At 35.3% G+C, this 24,161-nt stretch overlaps 1 protein-coding gene across 1 annotated transcript; it reads right to left on the reverse strand.

The window, feature by feature from the left end:
• Positions 1 to 1,058: 1,058 nt before the first annotated feature.
• On the reverse strand, positions 1,059 to 22,265 carry LOC136040730 (uncharacterized). The gene is made up of 6 exons (XM_065725034.1): positions 22,127 to 22,265; positions 12,143 to 12,335; positions 10,342 to 10,568; positions 6,643 to 6,810; positions 5,188 to 5,448; positions 1,059 to 1,367 (listed from the first exon to the last, which is right to left on the reverse strand). The coding sequence occupies exons 1-6, from the start codon at positions 22,263 to 22,265 to the stop codon at positions 1,141 to 1,143; spliced, it is 1,215 nt and encodes a 404-aa protein (XP_065581106.1). The 3' UTR covers positions 1,059 to 1,140.
• Between the last annotated feature and the right edge of the window lie 1,896 nt (positions 22,266 to 24,161).

The raw sequence follows: 24,161 nt of genomic DNA on the forward strand, positions 1-24,161 counted from the left end.
CTCTCCACGGTAAAGAAATGTTTCCTGCATTAATGTCTATATGTTGTCCCTCTTTCAAAAATAATGATTGAGTTCTTTTTGCTAATTTGACTTCAGACCGCTATATTATCTGCAGTTCATTTAGATTCTTTTCAATTCTAATGACCTTCCCCTGGAAATATGTCTGATATCTATGAGCACCCTACCTTGTAATGCTAGTGCTTTGATCCCTTGAGAACCGTTTTAGTTTTGATATCTTCAAGTATATCGTGCTCTTTGCATACGTATAGGGTTATTTATCAGTCTAAGTTGTTAAAAAAAAAAAACACAACTATCAAGCATTTCTTTGAGTTGATTTTCTGTTATAACATATAACTGAATGGAATTATACTGTGTAAAACGTTACTAAATTTCTTATACTTAAGATATGATCAACATGAAATTCCAAAAGATAAAGCTTTCAATTCGCCTACTTTTTGTGACGGGGAAAAAATAATTAATGGCCAAGAAGAATATTGGAATTTTTATATAGTGAACTAGTACAGAAATATGGCAGCAGCTATTGAGAATGCTGGTGATTACTGCTTAATAGACAGTACAGTGTTCATGATAATCGTTTGACGTATATTTTACTTTAAATAGAGCTATGACATATCACTTTCTGTAGATATTCAATTTTTGTATCTGATCCAGAGTTTAAACTAACTTATTATTAGACCTCTTCTATTTGGTGTATTAGCTTTTTTATACTTTTCTGATAAATGAACTTAAAACTTTACTTACGAATTTCCACAGAGGAGATTATGACAATAAAGACATGAGGTTGCTAGCAGGTTTTGACTAACAAGATAAAATTTAATTAATGCGATGAACATCAAAATACCCCCCTTGCAAGGCTCTATCACAAGGAATGCAGGGAGAAAAACAATCAAACAAAAAAGGAGAAAATAACCTTATAAGAGCAAAGTGCCTTGACGACTTGCAGGTAGACTGATAAGAAGTCGGGGGATGGCAGGAAATCTTAAATAGAAAATTAAGAACCAGGAACACAACCAAATCCAATAAATTTCAAAATAGGCTTCTAGCGAAGGTAAAATTATATTTACTATCACAAAAATAGTTTCAAATAACTCGAATTATAAATAAATAGCGAATTCACATTCAACTTGTTTCATGAGATTTTTGTGGCGAATTTTGACTATTTGTGAAGGCAGGAGGTACTAAACAAAAGTTTTGTTTTGAGTTGAGGTTGACTTGAGTCAAAAATTGCTCATACTCTGAAGCATCAGAATGCCGTGGATCATCAAAATTGGGTCCAACAGCCCACAGTGTCTCGAGGTCATATTGCTGACGTGTCTCGTCATCAAACATGTGGAGAACAATATTACCTAAAATCAAAAGGAAATCTGGAGATAACTTTAGCTTTAAGGCTTTAGCGCGGCTCCTGTGGGATTAGAATTAGAACTGACTGGATTTAGAGGCAGCATAGCATTGTGTAGCTGAATAAAGAGCGTGAAAAAACTCGAACAACCAACTTTCTCTTTTCGCCATACAAAGGTTATTAGCTGATTTAAATAGGCATAAGCAGCATTACAGAGTCACTAAAAGGCATTCTAAGTTTTATCTAGGGGACAAGCCAAGTTACTCGTCTTACAAACTTTCATAACTCTTTGCTTTAAAACTAATGTAAAGCCCTATTTGCGTTTGGATCTTTTACCGAAAAATACAAATCAAATCAGTCAAATAACAAATTTTGCGTAAACTACTAGCAATCTGGTTTGACGATGGAACATCGACGAATTTTGACAATTGTTGGGTATTTGACTAGGTTTTACTATTGACTCAGAAGATTAGTGACCAATTATTGATAAAAAACTGATCAAATTTAATACTGATTAAATTATTGGTAATATTATTAAAATGAGCCACGTCAGTGAAAAAAAAACATTTAAAGCAGTGTTGTTTGATTGTGCTCTAACAAAGCAATGAATTTTTAGCATCATTAAACAAAACTCCTTAAAGCTCTTCAAATGCTCAATCATATTCGTTAAACAAAATAAAATATAATCAGGATCCACTAATCTAAGGTACAAATATTCTACAGTTGAGTGATGATCAATATTCCTAGCACTTTATCAGCTTAGTTTCTTGAAGGAGAGCCTTTTTCAGTCTTATAAAACGATATTGCCTTTTTTTTTTTTGCCGGACCAAAACTTTTGCTTATACAATTCTTATATTTCCTCGCGACGTCCTCCCACCCCATTAGGGGGAAACCTCCTTTTAACTTCGTCCAGACGGTTGCCCGAAAAGGACAGTCTTGGGCAATCTGTCATTCTTCATCCTCAGAACTTGTCCTAGCTATCGCAACCTTTCTCCTATTAAAGTCCTAGAAATCAGGACTGGCCTATATTTTTCCCTACAGCTTTCTATTTGAGATAGGGCCAGTCAGTTGGGTGACCAAAGCAATCCATATGCAATTTTTCTGAAAAATATCTAGCAAATTCCCTCCTTTTTTCGGAACACACACGTTTCAGAACCACACTTGACCACGATCATTAGCGTGGCTTCTATTCCTCCAAACTTTCTTCAACTGTAAAAAAACACCCTGGGCTTGGCTATTCTACATTTAAAATCTTCACTTGAGCTACTGTCTTTACTAATGCCTCAACTTATTCCTAGTCTTAGCGACTTAGTTTTCTTAACATTAAGCTTTAAATCTATTCTTGCACCCTGAAAAATGTATTTATTTTGGCATTTAAGATGCTTAAATCATCAGCGTAATCTGAGTCTAGGAGAGTTTTTCTTTTCCACTTGATTCCATGTTTTCACATTGCCTTTACTGTCCTTCTTTGGACAAAGTCCACCAAAATGATATATATATATATATATATATATATATATATATATATATATATATATATATATATATATATATATATATATATATATATATATATATATCATGAAAAGAGAAATCACTAATACAACAGCACAAACACAAAAAAAAGAAAAAAAAAGAGAGACAGAAGGAGAAAAGGAAGACTGTTTTCCTAAATTAGTGATTAATATAGACCAGCACTTGAATGAGGCCTTAACCCTACTCATCCATACAATCACATAGGTCAAACAGCATAGCCATACACAATCAACCATAAAGAATAATCCATGGACAGGCAGTCATGTCGTCAATAAGTATAAGTCGTCATTTACCAAACAATAGAAAAAATAATATAGACAAATAATTCAGAGGCAACAACCCAACACAAGGGCTCATCAGGAGAATACACTGGCCTATATAGGGTTTCGCCACTTTAAATTCTCTACCCAGCACAGTGTTGTGGCTACCATAGAATATCCATGGCATCCCCGTGTCAGGTATCACCCCCAAAATACATGCCTATGAAAGAAAAAAAGAAACAGCAAATGTAAAACAACCAAGTAAAACCAAAACAAGCTTATCCTGTTAATATATCCCTCTTTTTAGCAACAACAGGTAAACTAAATATAATAAAATTTACCAAATCACAAATATTAACACATTGCAAATAACCTGAATGAACTAAACAATTATAGAATTCATCTTTACCATGTGGCTAATTTTTAAAACAATCTGCTCAATTAGAAACACAATTAAAAATAAATGGCGCTGCGACAACATTTCTCGAACCTCCGAAATTAGTTGAAAATTTTTTTAAGTATTTCTAGATAATTCTTTTGATATTTATTTAAAAGTTCGTTATAATGAAAACTATTATATTGTATATATATATATATATATATATATATATATATATATATATATATATATATATATATATATATATATATATATATATATATATATATATATATATATATATATATATATATATATATATATATATATATATATATATATATATATATATATATATATATATATATATATATATATATATATATATATATATATATATATATATATATATATATATATATAAATGGGGACAGGACGTAACCCTGCTTAACTCCTGATTTAATACGAAGCCAGCTACTAACCGCATTTCCTAACTTAACCACAGCAGTGCTATTCTCGTACATATCACTAATTACTATAATGTATTTATCTGGTATACCATACACAGATAGGACCTTCACTGAAGCACTTCTATCAGATTAATCAAACGCTTGCTCATAATCTATAAAACTGAGGACTATACGGGTTTGATAACTCCGGCACTCCTCAATTATTAATCTAAGAAACTTAGTCAACATGTCCTCTCCCTTTCCTAAAACAACGCTGCTATATCTAACGCATCTGTAAATCTAAAAAGTATCATCATACTAAGCAATTCGCTTTCTACATAAACCAAGCTAATGCCTCTATAATTACCGCAGTCACTCGTATCAAACCTTCTTAGAGAGTGGTTTTATTAGAGTTTTCCTACAATCGCTAGGAGATTCCTCTTTTTCAAAATTCATTTTAATAATCTTCAGTAATACCCACCATATTTTAAAAATCCTTTACCCCCCTATCAACACCTGAAACTTTATGCTTCTTAAATCCTTTCAGTACTGTCATTAATTCTTCCTCAAAAAATAAATCTTCCTTCATGTCCAAAATGTCACAAACTTTTTCATTCTTTTCTGTATCTTTGCCTGTAACCCTACCCCATATTAGCACATTCTCAAAATGTTCTGCGCATTTCTCTTTTAACTTTGCTTATCACTAATTGTAGACCCATTGCTATCTTTAACTGGGGCAAGTCCAGATTGATTATTTGCCTTGAATTTATTAATATGTCAGTACAAGTCCCCCCCCAGAATCTGGAGATAAAGAAAATATTATATAGCCCATATCCCTTCAATATCCAGATATGGACCCCTCTTGCCTTCCCCCCTCCCAAAAAGATGCTGGAGCCACGCCTCTGTACCCAAGTAAATAAATTCAATATCACTTAAATTCATGTTTCCTACCCCTGGCATATTATTTTCTGAAACTCCTCGTAAGTCCAGTTCAAAGCGTCTGAATTCGTATGTCAAAATTTCGATACGATAGATTATAACATCCTCACTAACTTCTCAAATTCCTTTATAAATTCACCCTCAGAAATCATGACCCCCAGAGTTAGAATCATAAAAATACTAACTAAAAGTCTAAAACTTCTTGAGTAGGATGTATGATTAACCTGCGTCATTTTAGAAGGAAATGTAAGTAATAAGTTTTACCAAGATCCATAGCAATCCAAGAGTCTTTGAAAGTTCCTTCAATAATTGGAAAGGGGTCTTTAGGCAGTTTCTTCCTTTTTGAAACTTGACGTACAAATTCAGCTATGCCAGCTCTTTGTCTACCCGATTTTACAGTAGCTATCACCATAAAGTCGCAGTACTGAATTTGTTTCGGGATCTTAACTACGCAAATATCTATCAGATTCTCATTTCTTAAAATCTCAACCAATTCTTCTATATCAAATATCCCATGTTCACCTCCTGTAAAAGATAAAATTTTAATAAACATAATAATTAACAGTTGGTTTGATGACTCCTTGAAAGCTAAAACAGTAATGTTTTCCTGCAAAACGTCGTAACAACCATATTAAAAAGGATTTTTAAATGGTGCCTACTGCACATTATAACTATAAGGAGAACAAGCGTATACTTCGTACAGGCAAGAATGCAATTGCACAGGGGATAAATTAAACATTTAATTTATTCAAACATTGTCTTAAAATATAATAAATTCTTCTTTCTATATGATTGTTCTGCTTTAAGAAAGCTTTTCATGACATGTCCTGATAACGTAGATTTTAATTATTGGGGTATTAAAAAAGTCCTCAAGAAACAAGTTTGAACATACGAATCATTTATATCATGGGCGTACGGAGGAGAAAGGCAGGGGGCAGCTGCTTCCCCCCTAGAACTTCAAATTTACACTAAATATGGCTGAAAAAGCAGATGGTTGAAAAAGTAGATGATGAAAGGTAGATGGTTGAAAAAGCTGTAAATAAACAGCAGGAATGACAGATTAAAAGTCAAACGAGAAGCAATTATGCATAATGTCTTGGAAAGACTTAGCTCCAATCTAAGAAGATTAATGCTGAAGCTTATTGATGATTTACGATTTCTGGTGATTACTTATTAATAAAGATTTCATAGGTATGATAGAACTTGCTGGCAATAAAAGGTTTTATGAACTACCAATATAACTTCAGCCCCCCTCCCCCCGTAGACGAGAAGCTACGTGCGCCCATGATTTGTATATTCCAAAGCCATACTAAAATATTACGAATACAAGAAAAAACTGCTAATAAATTTGATTCTTGTGATAAAGAAAGTTTTGATGTGATGAATCGGCATCAGAGAGCCTTTGCATGGATCTGCAGTCTGTTGCTGCAGCTGAGTTCGAACTCTGAGTCCCGTGTTGCCAAGTTAATACCAAACCCACTACCCCCCACAGTTCACCTAAGAGCCCTTTTCATTTACTTTGCTCTTTTTTAAAAGTTCTGCGTCTTTGATAATCAGTTTTGATTGAAGTTCCAATAGTTATTAACGACTGTTGCAAAAGGGCATGATTCAGAATAATCTCAAGAGAGAAACCGTGTTAATCTAAAAATCTCTTGTGAATCAACTATTCTGGGAAAAATATTGAAAGTTATTCAAAGAAAAGTAATGTTAGAGGCTTACTTTTCAGATTAATCCCATAAAATTTTTCATCAGCTCTGGGAATTTCTTCCAACTCTTCAATTGTTTCCCATTGGGCGTCTTCAATTCCTTCAAGTTCGTGTGCATCATATATTCGCGTTGGTTTTGCTTCGTCAAAAAACTCATACTTAGACTTCAGCGTGGAACTTGCTAAATATAAAAATAAGCGATAAGGCTATAAAAATAAGGCGTGTCAACCCCGGGGGTCATAGTTATTTGACATTTGAACTATTTTTAAAAAATGGCTATCTCAAAATTTTGATATGATGCAATTGGGGTAAAAAGGGCGTGGAAAGGGTGTTGGTAGGACTTACATCACTTTTAACTTTTGTCAAGAGTACTAAAAATTTCGATTTCCAATCAAATTTATACGACTATCCTTTCCATAATAACCTTATATGTCAACAATAAGCAAATTGCGTAACTTACAGGCCTTGCCCTGGTGGGGTTCGACCCCAGAAGCATAGTTATTTGGCCTTTGGATATTTTGAGTAAAATGACTATTTCAAAATTTTGATATAATGCATTTGGGGGGAAAAGGGCGAGGAGAGGGGTGTTTGTTGTATGTAGATCATTTTTGACTCTTGTCAAAGGCCCTAAAACTTTCGATTTCAAATCAAAATTTATGCAACTATTCCTTCCGTAATAACCTTATATATCAACAATAAGCAACTTGCATAACTTGCAGACCAAGCACCGGTAGGGGGTTCGACCCCGGAAGCGCAGTTATTTGGCCTTTGGACTATTTTGAACAAAATCGCTATCTCAAAATTTTAACCAAATACATTTGGGGGAAAAGGACGTGGGGGTGGGGGGCCGTTTCCCCTTTGATCACTTTGAACTTTTAAAAAAGAAACTTAACCCCTGACTCATGGTTATTTGACTTTTGGACTATTTTGAACAAAATAATTATCTCGAAATTTTGATCCGATGCATTTGGGAGAGAAAGGGCGTGTGGGGGGGCTGGTTACTCCCAATCACTTTAGACTCTGAAAAAGGGCACTGAAACATCAATTTCCAATTGAATGAGCCCCTCCAAAGATTATACGACCGCCTATTCTATAAAAACCATATACGTTAAGAAACGACAACTAGCATAACATAGAGACCCCACCCGAAAGCTGGAAGGGGGACTCAAGCCCGAGACCATAATTCTTTGATCTTCAGGTTGTTTTGAACAAAATGGCTATCTAAAAATGTTGATCAGATACATTTGGGAGAGAAAGGACGTAAGAGGGGGGAGGGGGTGCTGGTCACACCTAATCCCTTTTTGCTCTTAAAAAGGGCACTGAACAATCAATTTCCAATTAAATGAGCCCCTCCAAAGATTATACGACCACCTATTCTACAAAAACCATATACGTTAAGAAATGACAACTAGCATAACATAGAGACCCTACCCGAAAGCTGGAAGGGGGACTCAAGCCCGAGACCATAATTCTTTGATCTTCAGGCTGTTTTGAACAAAATGGCTATCTCAAAATGTAGATCAGATACATTTGGGAGAGAAAGGACGTGAGAGGGGGGGCTGGTCACCCCTAATCCCTTTTTCCCCTTAAAAAGGGCACTGAACAATCAATTTACAATTGAATGAGCCCCCTCCAAAGATTCTACGACCATCTCTCCTATAAAAACCATACATGTTAACAGATGACAAAAGGCGTAACTTAGAGACCCTACCCGAGAGCTGAAGGGGGTCTCCAACCCGGAATCATAATTATTTGATCTTCAGACTATTTTGAACAAAACGATTATCTCAAAATTTCGACAAGATACATTTAGGGAAGAAAAGTCGTGAGGGGGAGGGGGCTGGTCACCCCCAATCACTCTAGAGTCTTGAAAAGGACACTGAAACACCAATTTCCAATTGAATGAGCCCACTCTAAAGATTATACGACCGCCTCTTCTATAAAAACCATATATGTTAACAAGTGACATCTAGCATAACTTAGATACCCTACCCGAGAGCTGGAGGGGAGTCCCAAACCCAGAACCATAATTTTTTGATCTTCAGACTGTTTTCAACAAAATGGTTATTTCAAAATGTTGATCAGATGTGTTAGGGCGTGATGGGAGAGGGGGCTGGCTACCCCAATTACTTTAGACTCTTGAAAAGGGCTGAAACATCAATTTCCAATTGAATCCCCAATTGAATAATTATTGAATTATTCCAACCCCTGGAAGTTTTCACGAGTTGAAATTTTCAGGAAAAATTTTACACGGGGGGAATTGGCCAGAATTCCTACACGAAATTCTTTTTATATGTCTTGCTTTCTCTTTGCCGAGATGTTGAGGATAATTGTCAGGGGTTAAATTTTTACTGGTATCGTATTGTATGAAGGATATTTCCGTGAGGAGGGGAATTCTTCCGTGGAAATGGAGCCAGATTTCCTGGCATTATTTTAAAAAACGGTCAGAAATTAAGCAAAAAGAAAAGTTTTTTTTTCAACTGAAAGTAAGGAGCAACATTAAAACTTAAAAACAAACAGAAATTGGCACTTGTATGATAAAATCTCCTACCGCTCAAGTTGTTCATTCATTGACACTTTAGAGAACTGTTTTTTTTTTTCGTTAGTTTGTTTCAGCTTAGTCTGAGACAAGACAAATAGAAGTGACAGAATAGATGGAAAAAAGCATATTTGCACATTGAGGGGGGGGGGAGTATTTGGACAGTGTGAAGTTAGACAGCAATTCTTACTACTTAAGATGCAGAATAATTGTACCTAACATATAAGGCACGCAGACCCGCTATACCTTACCCCCATCCCCCTAATATGCAAATATATAGCCCAAATTTGTTTCTAAAGTATTATATTTTTGTCTTACTTTGGTATATTTCGTTAGGATTGAGCGACAGAGAAGCATATTAGAAGAACATTAGGTAAAGGGTATATCATACAAATACCCAAAAATTATTATATATATGAAGGGGTTGCAATCTCCGCAATTCCTCGCTCTTTATGCTAAAGTTTAAATTTTGTCCTAATTCTTTAAGAACGTCTCCTGAAACAAAAGGGTCGTTTAATTAGTACGATAAGAAGCTTTTTTAAAAGCACTATAGACTTTAGTGTGAAGAGCGATGTGTTGAGGAGGGGGCAACCCCCTTCATATACGTAATAATCACTGTTCCTTTTAAGTTTTAGTGTTGCTCCTTACTTTAAGTTAAAAAAAATTCTACTTAATCACAACATAGCTTGTAATTTTAGCAATGAAAAAATAGTTTTTCTTCTAATTTTCCTACTACTTGAAAGCAAAGAATCGCTATTAATTTAAAATTGGCGTATTAATTTCCTAACATAATTCACATACAAATGACAACAACAAACATTAGCCAAATTTTGTAATTTTGCATAATTCCACATTGTATTTCACTTATATAGGCAACAATTTCATTACAAGATTGGACAAGGAAGTTAGTTAATAGATGATAAGTAAAGAGATTAACTTCAGTTTCAGGTTTATAGAAACTCATTAATTTATTTCACAACACTTCAGCTTGATACGCCTTTTTGAACTCTGAGTAGTCTAAATTTTACTGAAGTGATTCCTAGAAAATTCATTTTTTTTTTAATTCTATTTAATTGACAGAACTTCAAATTTTAAAAGCTTCACTTTTTGAACTTTGCAGTACAAAATTCAAACATAAATACATATTAAAAACATTGAAATCATTAGACATACATTTTAGTTGTTTCTTTGAAGGGTTTCCTGGTCCTTCTTCGGAACAATATCCTCTATACCCCGAAAATAAAGGTATGCATCTTGCAGCTTTTTCATCTGTTATTCTTCCATAGGAATAATAGTTTCTTGTGAGTAGTACATCTTTATTAAAGAGTAGCATTGTCCAACTTTTTGTATGAGATGAAAAAAGTCTTTGACAGCAGTTCATGGTGTTAAGTTTAATTAAGCTGAAATATTTAGAACACAGTTTAAGATCAGGAATAGAAATAAACATGACCTTTCATCAAAAGATCAAGGGACCAGCTAGTCCACTCATAGTTGTAACAAGCTAAGCTACTCTACCCTTCAGTTCAAAACATATTTTATCTATAGGCCTATGTCCAGTGTGCATGTAAGCTATAACGACCAAACTGTCCCAGTACCTTGGCTTTAAGAAATGGACAATCGGGAATTACTATGCCTACAACATTATAGCTTCTAGAAGCATGCCCTTCAACAGGTTATCAAAATTTCATTTGCTTCAAGCTAATAGCTCTTAATTGAGGGATTTTACATTTTCATGTTCATATGCTATATTAGGGATGGTGTAAGGTAAAATATTAGGGATGGATAGGATGCAGTAAAAATATGAAAAATAGAATAATAAAGGTGATGGGAGTTTAGAGCAGTTGAAAGGAATTTAAGGAAATAATTTCTTGAGCTAAGAGATCGACACTAGAACCCATGGATCAAGCTATGCAAGAGCGTGAATTGGGAGCGTGGTAGGGAGTCAAGGTGGGTAGAGCGTGCGCAGCTTTGTTGGCCTCAGGTGGCTTGGTGCTCCCGTCACTTGTTGTGCTCCAGTGCTCTAGTATATTAGTAATGCTATAGTGCTCCAATATAGTAGTAATAATATTTTGGCTAGTGATACAATTTCTTTTGGCAAAGTTTGAAGACAAAATCATAATTAAAGAGCAAGAGAGAAAGCTTCTTGCATTTATAGAGCAAACCCTCCAAACATAGGATTCACTATTTAGTTCACTACTAAAAAAGTGCTAGAAGACTTCTAATCTTTAGGCTACAAAGGTTTCAACCAGCCAAGAGTTAAATTCGAGGACTTGTTTGGCCAAGTGAAACTCCTCCTAGGCATAAAGTAAGTAATATTAGCAACAGCTATTCACTATTCAGCTATTAGCTATATAATATTATATTATATAGCTATATTATATTATATAGCTATATTATAGCTATTAGCTATAATAGCTATTCAGCTATTAACCTCATTCTATTTTGAATGGTACTTCAGTATTTTTAGAAAGGCCAAGATGTGGTAATGTTTGACATTGCCTGATGCAAGGTTAATAGACTAGAAACAGCTTGTGTTCATCACCAAAAGATCAAAATCATAGAATACAACTTTATAACAAAAGAGGTTGTTGTTTTTTATACAATTTCCACTTTGTCTGTTTATAATACTTTTTGTGCAAATATACAGGGTAATTTGAATGTAGATGATCTAATAAATTTTCTTACTTACAACCCAGTAATTGCTTACTTTTTCTTACTTACAACCCAGTAATTGCAGGTTTTGATGAGTTTGTGAGGCTTATTTCTGCTACTAAAATGGATTTTTTTTTTGTATGGGGGATTTTAACTTTAATCTTTTAGACCGTTCAGTTGATAATTTGGAATTCTTTAATTATATGGTTTTAAATGATCTCTTTACCCTTTAAATATTATTCCTACTCAAACCTATAGTCAATCGGCAACGCTAGTTGACAATGTTTTGTGGGGCATCGTTATTTGAGCCAATGCTACTCACACATAATACTCCATCAAGGCTTGGATCATCTCCCAGTAGATGCCCATGTAGCTTTTCTTAAAAAAGGACACATCTCGGCAAAGAAAATACTGGACCATGAGCTGAAAAAGCACAACTTGAGTAATTTTACCAAGGAGTTGAGTTGCATCAAGTAGGACTCTGTCCTGGAAATCTCTGGAGATTCTTCTCTCGCCTACGATCAATTTATGTCTATCATTTAACCGATTTACGATAAAACATGTCCATTGTGACTGGTTAAAAAAATAAGGATGACCATCAGAAGCCACGGATTATGAAAGGAATAATAGACATGACAAACAAAAGGAACCTGCTGTATGAGCAATCTCTAAATAGTATGTAGATTTTATGGAGTTTAAGAGAGTTAGAAATAAGGTGAATAACCTGGAAAGGCAGACAAACAAAAACATTAGGAACACAAGTTTTCAGATCATAAGGGAGATACTAAAGCAACGTGGCAAGTCATTAATGTGTTTTAGGGGATTCAGAAAAGTAGCCAGTCACCTTGCATTGAAATTAATGGAAGTTCTGTGAGTGATGGAAATGTTGTAGCAAATCATTTTGGCCAGTTTTATTCTCACATTGGATTATCAGTTCAGGAAAGTGCAAAGCATAACAGGGAATATTTTTGTTTCCTTGCTTCGGTTTTGTTTCCTTGCTCCAAATAAAAGCTGAAGTTGCTAATCTGTAAGGATGTTAAAATAAATACTAGGTACACAAACTCGCAAAAGTTGCAAACCCTTCATCACTGATGATTCTAGCCTAACAGCCAATTATTACTTACAAGTCCCCTACATGTCTTAGCACGGGACTCAAATTGGTCTTACCATCAAATACACCAGAAACAAATAATAGGTACACCAACTAGCAAAAGTTGCAAACCACTCATTGCAAAAGATGATTATGAGCTAACAGCCGACTGTTGCTTAAAACTCCCCTATATGTCTCACAATTGGTATCAGCCTGTTTTTGGTTTCAGTGTGTACCTTACTACTGAAGTTGTCAACCCCTTTAAACTTTCAAACTGGTATATCTCATGAAGAAATTTTTCTACCAAAAATGGATGACATTCACTTTGATCAGCTCATCAAGAGCTATCGACTGCTGTCGAAAAAAAAAATCAATCTGTCTTAGTTCAAAAGTGGACTTTTTGCAGTAGGCAAGTTTCTAACATCATCACTTAGAAAGGAGCAAAGGATAGACTCTAATTTCTTTAGCAATAAGAGAACTTTTAAAGTTTAAGAGGCACATCTGATACCATTTCTCTATTGCAATCTCAAGTGCGAAAAACATGATAAACTCAACTGAAATCATGAACAGAAATGGGTAAACAGTAGATTTTTTGGCCCTGGACAAAAGTTCTACAAAGCTTTCCAAAATACAAAGTCATATTCATCAATCCAGCCTAAGGTTCACACTTTCTATAAAAACCGCAGAGGTTGGACCCTTGCCACTTTTCAGGAATAAGCTCGAATTGGGGAGCTCACACACACAAAAAAAAAACAACAACAAAACCAAAGTGTTGCTCTTGCAACACAATGATACAATTACCCAGTTATTTCAATCACAAACTGCTTAAACAACTTTGAGAATGTTTGTATGAAAACACACCTATGGTCTACATCATCTATTATATTTGTTGCTGAAACTCCTTTTTGTTATCTAGAATTTTACCTTAGCTGAGGTCTTCAATAGTAGATAGGTTTGAAAATAAGAAAAAATCCCTGATCTTGAAGACCAGGTAAAACTGCAGCATTTACCAACCAAGATGCAGATTATGGTACATATCATGTCACTATTTTAATGCTGTTTATTTGACCAAATGGGAAATTGTGACACCATCTATAAAATCACAACAGGAGTTGGTAAAACTGCTGCATTTCCCAACCAAGTTTGAAATTTCTGCAGATAGGTAAATTTCCGAAATTAGTAAAATATCTTTTACTGAGTGACCAAAAACATTGGAGGGTGGGAGTCCCTCCCATACATGACAGCCCTGGGAAGAATAAGCTTCAGTAAAAGTGGGTGTACAGGGAGTAGACTAAATCTGGTAGAAACAATCCTGGTTGGGATATTTGCAGCAAGAGTAGCTATAATGGGAGTAGTCAGGATAAAATTTCTTATTTTATGGTACCATCATGGTAGGTGTTGCTGCAGTATGGGTAGTTGTAACAGTAGAGCAGGATACTTTCTACAAAGATAAAACTTTAAATATGCATAATCTGAACCTAGAAGTGTACTTTTCTATTTGATTCAGTGCTGCCACATTCCCTTTGCTGTGTTTCTTAGGACAAAGTTCATCAAAATGATCCAAGTAAAAAGGGATAGTAAACAACACTGCTTTACTCCTGATTCAATATCAAACCAGATACAAACATTTTCTACTTTAAACAAGAGCAATACTGTTTATATACATAGCACTATTCACTTTAATGTATATATCTGGTATACCATATAAGGATACAACCTTCATTAAATCTTTGGTAAGGGTCAAGAATAGCAGCTCTTTAGAAAGAGACATTCTAGAACAACAAGTTTGTCAGTTTTACTGTGATATCAATTTTGAGGGATTTCAGACTATATTTAAAATTGGTAAAGCTTTACTTCCATCACAAGGAAAATGCATATTACTGCATGTAGCAAGATTCTCATGATTGCATATTGCTTCTTTGTCATTATTACAGAAGTGCATCCATTTTTAGCTTTCTAGAATCCCCCTTCAAGAAAACTAAAAATGCATAAAGTGGACAGGGTTTTGAAGCTGAGAAAAATGTTGGGGTTGGGCAATATGAATTAATAACTAGATCTACGTTGCATGGGCAACGTGAGGTGTTGCGGCAACCTTTGCTCGGCTTCGCCGAGTAAAGTGTTGCGAGAGCAACACTTTGGTTTTGTTTCCTCGCTGCGACTAAACGCTGAAGTTGTTAATCTGTAAGGATGCTAAAATACATACTAGGTACACCAACTCGCAAAAGTTGCAAACTCCTCATTGGTAAAGATGATTGTAGCCTTACAGCCGATTATTACTTACAAGTCCCTTACATGTCTTACCACTGGAACCAAATTGGTCTTACCATCAAATACAACGGAAACAAAAAATAGGTACACCAACTAGTAAGAGTTTCGAACCCCTCATTGCCGAGGATGATTATGAGCTAACAGCCGACTGTTGCTTACAACTCTCCTATATGTCTCACAATTGGTATCGGCCTATTTTTGGTTTCAGTGTGTACCTTACTACTGAAGTTTTCAACCCCTTTAAATTTTCAAACTGCTATATCTCATGAAGGAATTTTTGTACAAAAAAATGGATGACATATACTTTAATCAGCTCATCAAAAGCTATCGACTGCCGTCGAAAAAAAAAAATCTATCTGTCTTAGTTCAAAAGTTGACTTTTTTGCCGTAGGCCAACTTTCTAACGTCATCACTTAGAAAGGAGCAAAGGATAAACTCTAATTTCTTTAGCAATGAGAGAACTTTTAAAGTTTAAGAGGCACATCTGATGCCTTGTCTCTACCGCAATCCCAAGTGCGAAAAACCGAATGATAAACTCAGCCGAAATCACGGCAGCACTTTCGGACCCGTGGGAAAATGCCGCTTTTTTGCTTCTCTAAATTTTTCTATTTATCACCCAAAGAAGATATATTGGCTGTGGGGCAGGGTAACTGTCGCATATATTTAACACTTATAGATTTTAGTCCATCTTCAATTTGAAACTGGTGCCTGCCTGCTTGCCTGCTAGAACGGAGCTTTCCACTCGAAAGCAGAAACATGGTTTGATGAAACGAACATCAAGTTCACCGGAAACAAATAATGGGTACACCAACTAGCAAAACTTGCAAACCCCTCGTCGCTGAAGATCATTGTAGCGTAACAGCTGATTATTACTTACAACACCCTTACATGTCTCACAATCGGGAACCAAGTTGTTCTTACCATTAAATACACCAGAAACAGATAATAGGTACACCAATCACCAAAAGTTGCAAACCCCTCATTGCCAAAGATGATTATCAGCTAATAGTCGACTGTTGCTTGGAAGTTCCCTACATATCTCACAATTAGTATCAGCCTATTTTTGGTTTAAGTGTGTACCTTACCACTGAAGTTGTCAACCCCTTGAAACTTTCAAACTGGTGTATCTCATGAAGGAATTTTTCTACCAAAAAATGGATGACATATACTTTAATCATCTTATCAAGGTCTATCGATTGCCAGTGAAAAAAAAATTCTATCTGTCTTGCTATCCGTAACTTTTCAGGATCAAAATACCATAGATGATACTCTATTAATTATTACAAAACTACCTCACTGTTTTACATTATTGTTTGTACTTGTTTCTTCGCTATCGGTTAAATGCTGAAGTTGTCAGCCTATCGAAGCTTTTAAAACAGTATGTTCAAAGAAGAACGCAATCAGTAATCACATGATCACACCCCAGCGTTGAAAAAACAACAACAAAAGAATATTGAAAGAAAGGACTAAATTGACTTTGCAGCCAGTTGAACATTATCTTTTTCAATCGTAGACATCGTAACGGATGAAAACTAGGAACAATATCTTGTATAATCTAGTTGGTATTAATAATAAAACTATCCGGAGCTTTTCAGGATCAAAATACCATAGATGACATTCTATTAATTATTACAAAACAACCTCATTGTTTTGTATTATCGTTTGTACCCGTTGCGTAACATCTTAATTCTAGGTTACAGTGATTAATAGACCATCGATATGAACTTTCTTACCGACAGATTTACAGGGATTGAATACAATGTGCACCAATTTGGACAAATTTCTAGCCTAAAGTGAACCGATTTTTACTTACAAGTCCCTCTCCCGAGATAGACATCAAGTTCAACCGGAAACAAATAATGGGTACACCAACAAGCAAAAGTTGCAAACTCCTCATCTCTGAAAATGATTGTAACCTAACAGCCGATTATTACTTACTAGGCCCCTAAATGTCACTTTGCAGCCGGTTGAACTTTATCCTTTTCAATCGTAGACATCATGACGGATGGAAACTTGGAACATTATCTTATGTAATCTAGTTGGTATTATAAAGCTATTGTAACTTTTCAGGATTAAAATACCATCAGGGACCCATAAATTTCCTGTAATGACTCGCCATCCAGGATCGCTTATTATTGGATGGCGAGTCATTACAGGAAATTTATGGGTCCCTGATTCCATAAATGTGTACCAATTTGCACAAATTTGTAGCCCCTCGTGAGCCTCCTCTAGCAACCGATTCTTACTTACAAGTCCCTCTCCCGGGATATACATCCAAGTTCACCGGAAACAAATAATGGGTACACCAACTAGCAAAAGTTCCAAACCCCTTGTCGCTGAAGTCATTGTAGCCTAACAGCCGATTATTACTTACAACTCCCCTACATGTCTTACAATCGGGAACCAAGTTGTTCTTACCATCAATTACACCAGAAACAGATAATAGGTACACCAATCAGCAAAAGTTGCAAACCCCTCATTGCCAAAGATGATTATAAGCTAATAATCGACTGTTGCTTGGAAGTCCCCTACATATCTCACAATTGGTATCGGCCTATTTTTGGTTCAAGTGTGTACCTTACCACTGAAGTTGTCAACCCCTTGAAACTTTCAAACTGGTGTATGTCATGAAGGAATTTTTGTAACAAAAAATGGATGACATATACTTTGATCAGCTCATCAAGGTCTATCGGTTGTCATTGAAAAAAAAAATCTATCTGTCTTAGTTTAAAAGTTGACTTTTTTGCCGGAGGCCAACTTTCTAACACCACCACTTAGAAAGGAGCAAAGGATAAGCTCTAATTTCTTTAGCAATGAGAGAACTTTTAAAGTTTAAGAGGTATATCTGATACCATTTCTCTATTGCAATCCCAAGTAGAAAAAAAAGAATGGTAAAGTCAGTTGAAATCACGAACAGAAATGGCTAGAAACAATAGATGGCAGCACTTTCGGAGCCGTGGGAAAATCGCACTTTTTTGTTTCTGTAAATTTTTCTATTTATCACTCAGAGAAGATATATTGGCTGTGGGGCCGGGGAACTACCGCATATATTTAACACTTATAGATTTTAGTCCATCTTCAATTTGAAAGTGGTGCCTGCCTGCTTGCCTGCTAGAATGGAGCTTTCCACTCAAAAGCAGAAACATGGTTTGATGAAACGAAAGCTTGGCTGCACAACTTCAGATACTCCTCTCTGACATAGGCTATATAACTCCACTTCACTTCGCACACCATAGGCTCTGGCTCGTGGACAAGCAAAAACCATCCTTTTTGGCCCCAGGCAAGAGTTCTACGGAGCTTTCCAAAATGTAATGTCATATTCATCAATCCGGCCTGAGGTCCACACTTTCCGTAAAAACCGCACAGGTTAGACCCTTACCAGTTTCCAGGAATAAGCTGAGATCAGCAGCATAGGAAAAAAAAAAAAAAAAAAAAAACGGGACAAAACCAAAGTGTTGCTCTTGCAACACAATTACATAAGAACACTATGCAATCATCAGAATCTAGCTATATGTAATAATTCAAAAAAATTAAAATAAAACTCACAAAAAACTAAAATATCCTCCCTTCAAACTTTTAACATCATAGAAGCTTGCCCTTCATTAACCTCAATTTTTGGGGAAAATGGGGTTGCAATGATAAAAGATCATGACCATAACACACAATGCTTAACCAATCAAACCTTACCCTGCTGCCCACAGGGTTCACAGACTAATATGCTTAGCTTTACAGATAATGTTACCTGTAAGCAAAATTGGATGTTTTACTGACTACCTTTCATAATATTTAACTAATTGCTTTGATTTGCTGGTTATAATTTTGTCACAGGCCAATGTCACAGCAGCTACTATTGCAATTGTTTAGAAACAGCTGGCAAATATAATTTAAAAGTGAAAATTAACCATCTTGGATATTAGCATTAATGGAAGCATGAGTTTTTTAATTATCATTCAACTTCCTACTGTACAGAAATTACCAGTGATGACTGGATTAGTATTTAAAATATAGTTTTATTCATATTGTACAACCCCAACTTTTTCTTTGGCTTCAAAACACTTCCCACTTTACACATTTTTAGTTTGCCCCATGGAGGAGGGTCAACCAGAAATGGATGTGGTTCTAGAATTAGCATTTCTAAGTGCTATAGTATGGAAACTATGCTGCTTTGTAGCATAGTTTCCAGTTTAGACAGCTTGTGATGAAAGTGAAGTTTTACCTTAAAAATTCCACCAAATTTATTTTCAAAATAATGTTTAACTATTAAGACTAATGAAAATAGTGGGCTAATTATCATTCCTGAATCAGCTACAAATGGCAATTTTTGTCCCTAGACAGCTTTTTAGAAACATATCTTTTAAGTTCTGGTTACTATTGCCTGTTTTGAGCCACTTTAGCCCATTTAAGAATTTAAAATAGAGATTTGAGACCTTATTGCTCAAACTAGATGTCTGAAACACCTGAATAATGACACTATAGCAAAACTGACATTATTTTTGAGGGGTTCCTGTCCCTTTCTAAGAATTTATGCAAATTTTTTTTCATAATAGGCATAACACTTTATTACTTGATAAAAATGATAACTAGCCTACCATTGTGCATCAACTACAAATAGCAATTTTTTTCACAAGCCAATTTTTAAAAATTTAGTTTGAAATTTTTGATTACTATGGGCTGCTTTGAGCCCTTTAAGGGCATTGTAAAATAAAGGCATCAAGTACAGGTAAGAAAACCAGTACTTGGTCACCTACCTAATCTTAGTCTATAATCTATAATATAAACATGGGTCTATACCTATTGAAATTTTGACAAAACAACATTTTACATTAATTTTCAGTTACTAGTTGCTGTCCCTCTGCCTTTAGTTCTGAAAATGCAATTCCTGTTTGAGTAGAATTTTGAGCCTTTATTATTATGTCCACTTTATTGGTAAGTCAGTTATATGAACTGCCATAAATTTACTGCATGTCCAATTCTGGGTCACAATATGGTAAAATTCTAGTTAATTTACTTCTTGCTATCTCAGAAAGGGTTTAGGTTAGGATAATGAAACTTTCAGGGATAGGTCTACAGGATAAAGTATGTCCCAGGAAGGTACTTTAAAGTACCCACCTCTACTCCTTCTCCTTCTAGAGGGCCCTGAAATTTGCCTACATGACTACATGACAAATTTGACCTATTGAAATTTTGACAAAACAACATTTTACCTCAATTTTCAGTTACTAGTTGCTTTTTCTCTACCTTTAGTTCTGAAAATGCAATTCCTGTTATTTGAGTAGAATTTTGAGCCATATCAATGTTTTTTTTTCAAAATTTAGGAAATGTATTTGTGCATCTCAATTTTTAAAGGGATGCAATTTATCCATAGTTTTTGATTGTGCAGAAGAGAGCGGGAATGACTAGGAAGAGCCGTATTGGTACTGGCCGGCCTAGTGCCTTAAACTGCTGGGGACAGGTAGCTCAGGTACTTGTACTTCCCACAATCAATAACAGTGTATTATTGTTCATAATCATATATATCCATTGTTTGCAGATTGGAGGAGAATAGTGCTTCCAGTAGCTAGTTTTTCTAGAGAAGATGTCAAAGAGGTGAAAGGACTTGTTGTTAGTCCATATACCTCCCTACAATTTTTGGAACTGGAACTGCATCTTTAAAACCTTATAAAATGGAATTGAGCAAAGTTATGAAGCTGAAAACAATTTTGTTGTAGATCAATTAAGCAGAAGATCTATTTTACAAGGTTTCACTTTTATAACACACATATTTTTAAGGTCATCAAAGGTCATGGCCCTCTAGAGGGAGAAGGAGTGGAGATAGTTGCTTCAAAATACCTAACAGGACATACTTTAGTCTGTAGATTCATCCCTGAAAGTTTCATTTTCCTAACGTAAACCCTTTCTGAGATAGCAAGAAGTCAATTAACTAGAATTTTACCCAAAATACTTTAGTCTTGGCCACTTTGCACACTTAATCTACTATAATTATTCTATTGGGTAAGACAACCAGTACTGGGACACTTTGATCACTCTGTCTATTCTGGGACAGAATTTTTGATTGGATTATAACATGTCCAATAGTGGGACAAAAGACTTTAATCTTGGACACCCAATCTACACATTTTTCTGGGTTGCTTCCAGAAAATCTGCTGTCTTTTGTCCCAGTATTGGACATGTTGCAATCCAACCAAATATTCTGTCCCAGAATAGGCAAAGTGATTGAAGTGTCCCAGTACTGGTCATCTTACTAACTATAGCATACCACCTAGAAACTTGATTTTCTCACAGTTAATATTACCTTTCTTTTCAATGATGATTGATTAACAGTACTCTCTTGTCTGATGACTTACGACGTTACCTTTCTTTTCAATTCAATTCAATGGGTTTGAGTTCCTCTCTGTGATAGACACCTTGGTAACACCTTTCTTTTCTGAGCAAGTATATCATTAATTTAAATAGTTCTGCTGATTAACCGCTACCTATTTTGGAACTTCGCAATAGCTATCAGTTCAGCAAATAGTCCGACATAGGTATTTCTCATTAACAAAGCTACACAATGACACAAACCCGTCAAACTGCTCAACTCCTTTCGGAATCTATTTCAAAAGATTCGCTGGTCAAATGTATCAGCTCTTCGTCTCAAGACATATTAATTTTTTTGAGTTTAAATATGTTTGGATAAATTTAAGAAATTTATTATTTTAAATTGGAAAATAATTATTCAGGGGCGGATCCAGGATTTTCTTTAGGGGGGGGGGGCTTAATAGGTTGCTTGGATGAACTCAGGATTGGAGAAAAAAGATATACCCGCAATTTAAAGGGAACCTCGACAACTATGGGTTGTGGTAGGTAGTGTAAATGGTCGTAAATTTAATTTAAAATCTAGTGAGGGATAAAGTTCCAATAAATCTGTTGAAACTAAAATGGTGTAAAGATGTAGATACAAAAAATTACTGACAAAGCTATTACGCGATAATACATATTCTCGTCCAGTCAGTCCGCGCTGTTGTCTTGGCAAACCAATTCTCAGACGCGAGTTCCCGGCCAAGATCGATGAGGTTCGAATGAGCTCTTCGTCTCGCGACATACTCATTTTTAAAAAGTTTAATATGTTGCGATAAATTTGTTATTTTAATTTTTTTCAAAGAGATGACCAATATTCAGATTTGAAAACCTAGCTTTCCTTTGAAGAGTAGACAATTTTCCGATGAAGACGCTTACACAAATAAATATCAGAAGCCCAATTTTCCCAGCCATTTAATTTTTATTATTTTTTTTTACTAGTAAATTTCAATTTAGCCTAGGGGCTAAATTGTATTCTTTAATTACACTACCGTAGACTTAGTTTGATTCTAGGCTATTCAAAATTTTTGAATAACATGTTTAATTTATAATGTTTATCTTAACTTTCAGTCAAGAATTTTGATTGAAAAGGGAACTAAAAAACAAGCTTTTTTATAAACTGAAAGTAGAAAAAAAAGGAAAATTCTTTATTTTTGCTTATAGCACCTTTGCAAAACGTGATGTAAAGCGTAAATACAACTTTACCTCTGAAAAACCCCTCCCCTCTCGAATTGATTGGTAGGATCTTCGCTTTTCTTTAATTCAAGGTTGTTTTTGCTTATATTTTATCGTTTATAAGCTTTTTTCACGTTTTTTTTATCTTTTAGTTTGATTTGCTTTTTCTTGTGTTTTAATAATGCTTTTAAATTTAGTTTTTATTAATAAAATTCTTATGTACAATAACTTCAATAGATAGTCGTTTACACAATTTAATTATTTTGTAGCCCATGTTCATTGGTATGCTAGTTCAAGAATGCCCTTAATATAAGTGTAAAATTCGGCGTAGTGAGGAGGAAAAGAAAGACTTTTGATATGTATTAAGATGTACCATATTCTACCCATAATGATACTCCCGCTTCTATTTGAATTTTGATAGCACATTCAAGTTGTAATAGAGTAAAAGACTATATTACTTAACAAAAATACGCTAAGAGCAACCTACAATATTTCTGATAACACTCTCTAAAAGCATTACTTAACATGCAGGTACATACCAAATTTAAGCAATTTCTAGTAGTCGATTTTCTCCTCTGCGTCTCAATTGTTGCAGCCATACGGGAACAAGCAATTCATTTAATCATTCTAGTATGTGCGAACAGGAGGTTCTCCTTGCGTGCAATAGGTTATCGTGTAAAATGTATTAGCCGAATCAAAATATTAAAAAGACTTTCTTGGTCCATCTATCTAGCGCTCCATTCTATTGAGGGGGAATCTCTTTCGAGTCCTAATCTGGAGAAAAATCTTTAGTTAATAAATGCTCCATGAGAAAAAATAACGCATTGAAAAAAAATGAAATCTCTTAAAATATTATGTAACATCCACGGGTAGATTGTCATTACGTAACACCCAAGTGTACATCGCTATTACGTAACAACCACGTGCCCCTCCCCTCAATTACGACTGGGGATTCGTCGCTTGACTAGCAGACTCTAACAAGTCCTATTATGTAACAGCCAAAAGCAAATAAAACCCATTACGTCAAAGTGCCTACTGGGTGGAATTGGGCGGTGAAATTGGAAGCTAGGACCCCCTGTTGGAATTGGATGTTAGGGCCCCGATGGAATTGGATACTAGGGCCCCAGTGAAATTGGATGAAAGGGCCCCGGTGGTTAGGTTAGGGAGCCCGGTGAAATTCGATACTAGGGCACCTAATCGAATTGGATGCAAGGGCCCCATCGGAGTTGGGGCCCCCGGAGTTTGGTTGTTAGGGACCCCCGTTGGAATTGGATGCTAGGGGGTCTCATGAAATTGCTCGCTACGGTCCGGCGTCTTGAAGGTTCCCCCACTAGCGGGGCCCTGAAGGTTTTTAACAATCAAAGAAACTATTAGGTAACACTCTTAGAAATCCTGGAGTAAAGAAGCCTTGAAGTTTTTTTTTCCTGGCCCTCGTAGGTTTTTTAAACACTCTCTACTATGTAGCAAGCAA

Source organism: Artemia franciscana, chromosome 21, assembly GCF_032884065.1.
Source record: "Artemia franciscana chromosome 21, ASM3288406v1, whole genome shotgun sequence".
Taxonomy (NCBI): Eukaryota; Metazoa; Arthropoda; class Branchiopoda; order Anostraca; family Artemiidae; genus Artemia; species Artemia franciscana.

Excerpts from the sequence above, each read along its gene's own strand:
- LOC136040730 (XM_065725034.1), bottom strand. The coding sequence starts at position 22,265 with ATGAGTATGTCGCGAGACGAAGAGCTCATTCGAACCTCATCGATCTTG. Across the intron at positions 10,569-12,142 it reads GCCTTGATGGAGTATTATGT|CTTAATTAAACTTAACACCA; the intron begins GTGAGTAGCATT and ends TAAATATTTCAG. Across the intron at positions 5,449-6,642 it reads TTATGGGATTAATCTGAAAA|GAGGTGAACATGGGATATTT; the intron begins GTAAGCCTCTAA and ends TATCTTTTACAG.